The 9,221-nt window shown below is 45.6% G+C and overlaps 1 protein-coding gene across 1 annotated transcript; it reads left to right on the top strand.

The window, feature by feature from the left end:
- Positions 1 to 3,346: 3,346 nt before the first annotated feature.
- Positions 3,347 to 4,344, top strand: LOC119922629 (putative olfactory receptor 14L1). The gene is made up of 3 exons (XM_038742346.1): positions 3,347 to 3,769; positions 3,862 to 4,131; positions 4,339 to 4,344. Exons 1-3 carry the CDS (start codon positions 3,347 to 3,349, stop codon positions 4,342 to 4,344), a joined length of 699 nt encoding a protein of 232 aa, XP_038598274.1.
- Positions 4,345 to 9,221: the final 4,877 nt, after the last annotated feature.

Here is a 9,221-nt window from a genome sequence, read left to right as displayed (position 1 = left end):
AGCAGCCTGGCTCAGTGGAAAGAGCATGGGCTTTGGAGTCAGAGGTCGTGGGTTCAAATCCCGGCTCTGCCACTTGCCAGCTGTGTGACGTTGGGTAAGTCACTTCACTTCTCTGGGCCTCAGTTCCCTCATCTGTAAAATGGGGATGAAGACTGTGAGCCCCTCGTGGGACAACCTGATTACCTTGTACCTACCCCAGCGCTTAGAACAGTGCTTTGCACATAGTAAGCGCTTAACAAATACCAACATTATTATTATTCTTATTCTTATTATTGTTATTATTATTATTATATGACCTCAATAATGCTTTGAGGGTGGGGAGAGTGGTAGTCTGGTGTATATGGGTGTGAAGCCGAGGAGAGAGGAGTTCCAGACAAGAAGCAGGACATGGGCGAGAGGTTGGACAGAAGATATGCGAGATCGTTGTTCACTGAGTTGGGTGGCATTAGAGGAGCGAAGTGTGTAGACTGGGCTGTAGTAGGAGATCAGTGCGGGGAAGGGAGGAGGGAGTGAGATGATTGAGTGAATTAAAGCCAGTAGTAACGATCTGTTTGCTGTGCCGGTGGATGGGCAGCCAATGGAAGTTTTCACGGATTGGGGAAACATGGACCGAAAGTTTTTGTAGAAAAATGAAGTGAAGTTTGGAAGTTTGAAGGGGGGAGAGACAGAGAGGAATGACTGTGCCAATATCTCATTTGGGATTGTCCAGGCCTTTCCACTGGGTCGTTCAGAGAACCATCGCAATGGAGGTGGGAGAACTATGCAGAGACGACAAAGGAACCAGCTGGCTCCTGGAGACCACTGGTCCCCTCCCTCCACCATGGCCTGAAAGGATTATTATTCAGGAGCCTGCATTGGCAACAACATCACCTCTTGGGGTGTTCTATGGCTTGGGTCCCCGGGAAAGAAGAGAATTGGGGAGAGATTATGTGTGATCAGGAGAAAATCTCTAGTCCTCTTGATGCACCAGCGAGCAGAAAAAGGTGGGCCGTGAAGATGCCAACTGCCCCAGACCCTTCCAGGTGAGTGTATAAGTGGATGGAAGTGCTGTGAGCTCTCAGGAATGGTGGTGATATAATGATAAGGGTAATAATGATAATATTAATAATAACAATAATTGTGATATTTGTTAAACTCTTTCTAGGTGCCTAGAACCATACTAAGTACTCGGTTGGATTCAAGCGAATAGGGTTGGACTCAATCCCTGTCCCACGTAGGGCTCAGAGTCTTAGTCCCCATTTTACAGATGAGAGAATTGAGGCACAGAGAAGTAAAGTGACTAGCCCAAGTTCACCCAGCAGACAAGTGGCAGAGCCAGGATTAGAATCCAGGTAATTTAAACTCTCAAGTCTGTGCTCTATCCACTAGCCCATGTTGTTTCTCTCTTCCATCCCATTCCCAGATTGAGTCTCAGCCCCGCACTCTGCTCCCACCCCATCTCCCCACCACTGGCAGGAAGGCCCCAACCACCCATCCCCAAAACACAAAGTCACCAAAGTCCAGAGAGTATGGGGATGGCCTAATGGAAAGAGACTGGGCCTGGGAGTCAGAGGACCTGGGTTCTAACTCTGGCTCTGCCACTTGTCCGGCAGGTGGCCTTGGGGAAGTCAATTCACTTCTCTATGCCTCAGTTACTCCATCTGTAAAGTGTAGGATTGAATCCTCCACCCTCTTACAAGATTGTGAGCTCCATGTAGACAGGGACTAAGTTCAACCTGATTATCTCTTATCTACCTTAGTGCTTAGTACAGTACTTGCAACATCACTCAATCATTCAATCATATTTACTGAGCACTTACTATGTGCAGAACACTTGGGAGAGTACAATACAACAGAATTAGCAGAAACATTCCCAGCTCACAATGGGTTTACAATTTAGAGATGAGTTTGCAATCTAATACTAGGTGTGTGACAAATACCACAATTATTAAAATTACTATAATCATTCTTTCAGGTTGGGTACTGTCTGAGGTCGTGAGAACTCGGGGTTGGGGAGGGTCAGTCCCCTTTCCCTTTTTTATCGTATTTGTTAAGCACTTACCATGTACCAGGCACAGTCCTAATTGTTGAAGGTGATACAAGCTAATCAGATCAGACACAGTTCATGTCCCTCATGAGGATCACAGTCTTAATCCCCATTTTATAGATGAGGTAACTGAAGCACAGAGAAGTTAAACGATTGGCCCAAGATAATGTATCAGAAAATTGGCGGATCAAGGATTAGAAACAGGTCCTTCTGGGGAAAAAGGTATAAGCTGGGGTTGTTGAGCTCAGAGAAGAGAAGGCTGAGAGGATCAAGGAGTCTGAGAGAGTCTAGGAGATAAGGAACGGGGTTTAGCAGGAGATGAGGAGAAGGAAGATGGAAAAATCCCTGAGCTATGAGGATGAGGGAATGATAAGTATGTGTATTAAGTCGTTTTTTATTTGCTTAGCACTTAGGCAGTTTTCAAAATAATTATAATGGACACAGTCCCAGTCCTACATCGGGTTCACAGTTTGAGAGAGGGGGAACAGGGATTTTTCTCCATATTTTGTGGATGACGAAACTGAGGCCCAGAGAAGGTAAGTGACTTTCCCAAGGTCACAAAGGTCACCAAACACAGAGAGAACAGAGCAGGAGCTGGAACCCTGGCTTCCAGTGGAGGCTTCCAGTCTTAGGCTCTTTCCCTTGGGCAGGCATGAGGGGTGGTTTTATATCGGGATCAGGCATCTGAAGGGGACAGATATCCCGGGGCTGAGGAATGAAAAGTCAGAAACTGGAGGAGGGAGGAGGAGGTGTTCTGCTAAAATTCTTGAGAATGCAAGTTGTTTGATATGAATGAATTCATAGCAAGGACACAGAAAAATACTTTTCTCCCTCACCTTTTTTATGGTATTTTAAGTGCTTATTTTTAAGTGTTTGTAAGTGCTTTAAGTGCTTAGTACAATGCCAGGCACGGTACTAAGTTCTGGGGAAGATACGAGCTACTAGCATTGGACACAGTCCATGGCCCATATTCATTCATTCAATCATAGTTATTGAGTTAGTTATTGAGTGCTTACTGTGTGTAAAGCACTGTACATTAAGCACTTGTGAAAGTACAGTATAACAACAAGGAGACACATTCCTTGACAACAACGAGCTTGGGGCTCACAGTCCTAATCTCCATTTTACAGGTGAAGTAACTGAGGCACAGAGCAGTCAAATGACTTACCCGGCATCACACAGAAGATTCATGGTGGAGCCGGGATGAGAACCCAGGTCCTTCTGATCCATTAGATCTCCTGTCCATGATCATCTCTTTTCTCTGGTTCTTCCCCTGAAACTCCTTGTATTTTACTGGAAAAGGCCAATCACACGGTGGTGATGGAATTCCTCCTGCTGAGTTTCTCGGGGGTCCGGGGGCTGCAGCTGGTCCATGCCACGCTGTTCCTCCTGGCCTACCTGGTGGCCCAGATGGGGAATCTCATCGTCGCCGTCACCATCCCCAATCGGCGCCTCCACACCCGCATGTACCTCTTCAGGAACCTGTACTTTCTCGCCCGCTGCCTCATCTCCGTCACTGTCCCCAAGTCCACCTTCAAATCCTTGACCAAGTGCAATCCCATCTCCTTCCTGGAGTGTGTCTTCCCAGTATTTTTCTTATTACTGTGTGCTTGTGCTGAGCTCTGCTTCCTCACAATGATTTCCTATGACCGCCAGGTCACCATCTGCCTATCCTTGCGCTATGACATCATCATGAACCGAGGAGCTTGTGAGGAGATGGCGGCCGCCTCGTGGCTCAGCGGGGCCCTGTCTGCCATCTTGCATACTTCACCACATTTTCAGTCCCCTTGGGAGGGTCCAATGTGATCCACAAATTTTTCTGTGAGATCCTCCAGGTTATCAGACTCTCCAATTCCAGTGGGAAGATTTGGGAGCTCATAGCAACTGCCTTCTCTTCAAGTCTGACTTTCATCTGCTTTGTCTCCATCGTCATCTCCTACATCCGCATGTTCGAGGCCATGCTGAGGGTGCCATCCGGAGAGAGCCGATCCAAAGCCTTCTCCACCTGCCTGCCACACCTCGTCGTCGTCACTTTATTTGTCTCCACCGGTGATGCTGCCTATCTCAAGCCCGTGTCAGAATCGCCCTCAGCGCTGGACCTGCTGGTGTCCGTGTTCTACACCGTGCTGCCCCCCTCCCTGAACCACCTCATCTACAGCTTGAGGAATAGGGGCATGAAGGCCGCCATGTTGAGGATATTGGGAGGGAAACAGGTCCGCTTGAAAATTTGTCCTTTGGCTATTGTATGGAGATTCCTGGTAGGCTGAAATAAAAGTATTTTTCTGTTTTCCATTGCCTTGCTCTCCTCACAGACTTAATCAAGGCTGACCAATCCTTCCAAAATAACATTGGTATTGAAAGGTTGGTCAAACTTTCAAGGGAAAAAAGTGAAAGACAGTGAATCCCATATAGGACTGGGGTTGTACCTGATCTGATTCTACCTTATTGACTGTATCACGTCTGCTTTGATCTCTTCTATCACAACGCCAACCCCTCACCCATGTCCTCCCTTTGGTCTCAAAATCCCTTCCACTTCATGTCTGGCAGATCTTCACTCTCCCTATTTTAAAAGCCTTATTGAAATCACACCTCCTCAAAGGGTCCTTCCCCAACTAAGCCCTCATTTTCCCTACTATCTCTCCCTTCCCTGTCACCCATGCGTTTGAATTTCTACCCTTTATTCAATCAATCAATCAATCGTATTTATTGAGCTCTTACTGTGTGCAGAGCACTGTACTAAGTGCTTGGGAAGTACAAGTTGGCAACATATAGAGACAGTCCCTACCCAACAGTGGGCTAACAGTCTAAAAGGGGGAGACAGAGAACAAAGCCAAACATATTAACAAAATAAAATAAATAGAATAGATATGTACAAGTACAATAAATAAATACATAAATAGAGTAATAAATATGTACAAACATATATACACATATACAGGTGCTGTGGGAAAGGGAAGGAGGTAAGATGGGGGGATGGGGAGGGGGACGAGGGGGAGAGGAAGGAAGAGGCTCACTCTGGGAAGGCCTCCTGAAGGAGGTGAGTTCTCAGTAGGGCCTTGAAGGGAGGAATAGAGCTAGCTTGTCGGATGGTTAGAGGGAGGGCATTCCAGGCCCGGGGGATGACGTGGGCCGGGGGTCGATGGCGGGACAGGTGAGAACGAGGCACGATGAGGAGATTAGCGGCAGAGGAGCGGAGGGTGTGGGGTGGGCTGTAGAAGGAGAGAAGGGAGGTGGGGTAGGAGGGGGCGAGGTGGTGGAGAGCTTTGACGCCGAGGGTGAGGAGTTTCTGCCTGATGCGCAGATTGATTGGTAGCCACTGGAGTGTTTTGAGAAGGGGAGTAACATGCCCGGAGCGTTTCTGTACAAAGACAATCCGGGCAGCAGCATGAAGTATGGAATCCAGGCAACAGCATGAAGTTCGCCCCACACTCAGCCATTCATCACTCGTATACATATCTGTAATTCAGTTCTAATGTCTCGCTCCCCCTCTCATCTGTGAGATCGTTATAGGCAGGGACTGTGTCCGCTAATTCTGTTTTATTGTTCTCTCCCAAACTCTTACTACAGTGCTCTACAAATAGTAAGCGCTCAATAAATACCATTGACTAACTGATTAATGCCCGTCTCCCCCTGTAGGCTGGAAGCTCCTTTAGGACAGGGAACACGTCTACCAACTCTGTTGTATTGTAATCTTGTAAGCGCTTAGCATAGTGCTTGGAACACAGTATGCACTCAATCAATGCAATTGATTAATTCAGTGAGTGAGTGACAGACAGTGACACAAGATAAGGAAGCTAGGCTAAGATGGGAAACTGTAAAAGACTGTGGGGAGTAGAGGAGATAGGCTAAGAAACAAAGAGCTAACAAGCATACTAAAGGGTCGTTATGAGAGTGAGAGCAAATGCAGTAGAGAAAAGACGACAAAGGTCACTCACAGCTCCATCGTCAAGAGGTGACTTTGGACACGTAACATGGTCCAACATACAAACCATAAAAGCAAAGACTGTAACCCATAGCTCTATGCTTAAGAGGTGACTTCACCTCGACCTGTAACATACAACATACAAATCACAAAAAGGAAGACTTGCCAATAGCTCCACCCTTACGTGGTGATTCTGACTGGACATAGAACATGGCTTATATTTTACTCTCCCAAGCACTTAGTACAGTGCTCTGCACATGGTAAGCACTCTAAAAATATGATTGATTGATATGTTAACATAAAAACTCAAGAGAGATGGCCATTGCCTAAAACACAGCATGGCTTAGTGAATAGAGCACGGGCTTAGGAGTCAGGAGGATTGGATTCTAAGCCCAGCTCTGCCTCTTGTCTGCTGTATGACCTTGGGCATGCCACTTCACTTCTCTGTGCTTCAGTTACCTCAGTAACCTCAGTTACTCTTAAAGACTGAGAGCCTCATCTGGAACATGGACTGTATCTAATGTATCTGTTTATTGTCAAATGGTACCCACCATTTGAGGATCTTGGAGGAGTACAAGAGTTCTAGACACATTTTCTACCTATAATACACTGTAATCAATCAATTACTAGTATTTATTGAGCACTTACTATGAACTTTATCAGCTTTGTCTGATAGAAAATAGCTAAATTCCTGTAGCTGAAGCCTAGCTGGAGAAGCATCAGTCAGTGGCATTTACTGAGCACTTACAGTGTGCAGAGCTCTATACTAAGATCCTGGAGGAGTACAAGAGTTCTAGACACATTTTCTGCCCATAGTACACTGTAATCAATCAATTAATAGCATTTATTGAGCACTTACTATGTGAAGAGTGCTATACTACACACTTGGGAGAGTACAATACAACAGAAGTCCCAGACACATTCCCTTCCCATAACTAGATTGCAATCTGGAGGAGGGGTGACAGACATTACCTTAAATAAATAATTTACGGATGCTTTCTAAATGTTTTGTTTTGTTGTCTGTGTCCCCCTTCTAGACTGTGAGCCCGTTGTTGGGTAGAGACCATCTCTATATGTTGCTGATTTGTACTTCCCTAGCGTTTAGTACAGTGCTTTGCAGCCAGTAAATGCTCAATAAATACAACAGTGAATGAATAACCTGATTACCTTTTATCTACCCCAGTGCTTAGAACAGTGCCTGGTACACAGTAAGCACTTAACTACCATTAAAGCAAAAAAAAAGTGACTTCGACTGGACACGGAACATGATCAGCTAGAGCTTGGTGATTTCTTGGTAATCACCTCCACCACCATTTTTTAAGTTCAATTTTAGCTCCCTGAACTGGTACACGAATCAGTAATATTTCTCAAATTCCTCCAAGAGGCCTTTCTTGATTAAGCTCTCTTTTCATTCATTCAGTAGCAATTATTGAGTGCTTACTGTGTGCAGAGCACTGGACGAAGTGCTTGGGAAAGTACAATACAACAATAGACACATTCATATTCCCTGCCCACAATGAGTTTACAGTCTAGAAGACTTTGCCCTGAATTGCTCTCCCTTCTGTGTCATCTCTGCACCTGGATGTGTATATACCATTTGGGTGCTTGTTATTCACCTCACTCTCAGTCCTAAAGCACTTATGCACACATTCATTCATTCATTCATTCAATCAATCGTATTTATTGAGCGCTTACTGTGTGCACAGCACTGTACTAAGCACAAGGGAAGTACAAATCGGCAACATATAGAGACGGTTCCTACCCAACAACGGGCTCACAGTCTAGAAGGGGGAGACAGATAACAAAGCAAAGCACTTAGACAGCAGCCGTAAATTATTTATTTATGGTAATGTCTGTCACCCCTCCTCCAGACTGTAATCTAGTTATGGGCAGGGAATGTGTCTGTGAATTCTGTTGTATTGTACTCTCCCAAGTGCTTCGTATAGCACTCTGCACAGACTAAGTGCTCAAAAAATACTATTAATTGATTGATTACTGTGTACTATGGGAAGAAAATGTGTCTAGAACTCTTGTACTCCTCCAAGAGCTTAGGATGGATCTCTGCACACTGTAAGTGCTCAATGAATGCCACTGAATGATGCTTCCCCAGTTAGGCTTCAGCTACTGGAATTTAGCTATTTTCTATCAGAGTTGATAAAGTTCAAAGTCCAAAAAAATTAAAATCAAATCCAGTCACCAAAACAGCCTTTCCCACTCCTAGATTTTCTCCCGTTGTCAGGCAAGGATGTGAAGATGCATACCACTCTCCAAGGTCAGTGCTCCCTCCTGCAATCGACCTTCATAGTGCTCCCTCTCCGGGTTTTCCTCCCTGTCATGAAGGAAAGCGATGAGGACAAGATAGTGCATAGAGAAGCAGAGCAGTCTAGCAGACAGAGCCTGGATCTGGAAGTCCTGGCTTTGACACTCGTCTGTTGTGTGACCTTGGGCAAATCGCTTAACTTCTCTGTGCCTCAGTTCCCTCATCTGTAAAATGGGGATTAAGACTATGAGTCCCACGTGGGACAGGGACTGTGTCCAATCGTATTAGCTTGTATGTGCTACCGTGCTTAGTACAGTGCCAGGCATCTAGTAAGTGCTTAACAAATAGAGAAGCATTGTGGCTTAGTGGCAAGAGCATGAGCTTGGGAGTCTGAGGTCGTGGGTTCTAATCCCGGCCCCACCACTTGTCACCTGTGTGACTTTGGGCAAGTCATTTCACTTCTCTGTGTCTCAGTTACCTCATCTGTAAAATGGGGATTGAGACTATGAGCCCCACGTGGGACAACCTGATTATCTTGTATTTACCCTAGCACTTAGAACAGTGATTGGCACATAGTAAGCACTTAACAAATACCATTATTATTATTATTAAATACCATAAAAGGAGCGAGAGAGAGTGTGTCAAACATGCACTACAGGAACAGGCTTGCCTCCTGACAGAGCTGGACCCTGGAATGGAGTTGTAATCCCTCTAAAATTTGCAGGACTCGGCACTGACATGGGCAAATCTCTCCAGGGCTCTGTCAGAAATAAAGAAATAGAAAGAAATAGTAGAGGGGAGATATTTAGGATCAATAGAGTCCCAGGATTTGGAGATCAGGGAAGGGAAGCCAGAGATTTCCCAGGTAGAGTGTCAGAGTGAATAAATGCCAAGTGATCCAGTCAGCTGCACATTCACTGCGAGAGACGGGAGAAAGAAGGAGGCCTCTGATGAATGTTCCTTGAGCCTTGTTCGCCCTGAGAGCTGCCTTCTCACTGATTGGAAGGTCTGAG

Source organism: Tachyglossus aculeatus, unplaced genomic scaffold, assembly GCF_015852505.1.
Source record: "Tachyglossus aculeatus isolate mTacAcu1 unplaced genomic scaffold, mTacAcu1.pri scaffold_115_arrow_ctg1, whole genome shotgun sequence".
Taxonomy (NCBI): Eukaryota; Metazoa; Chordata; class Mammalia; order Monotremata; family Tachyglossidae; genus Tachyglossus; species Tachyglossus aculeatus.
This window is presented reverse-complemented; position numbering and strand designations above follow the sequence as displayed.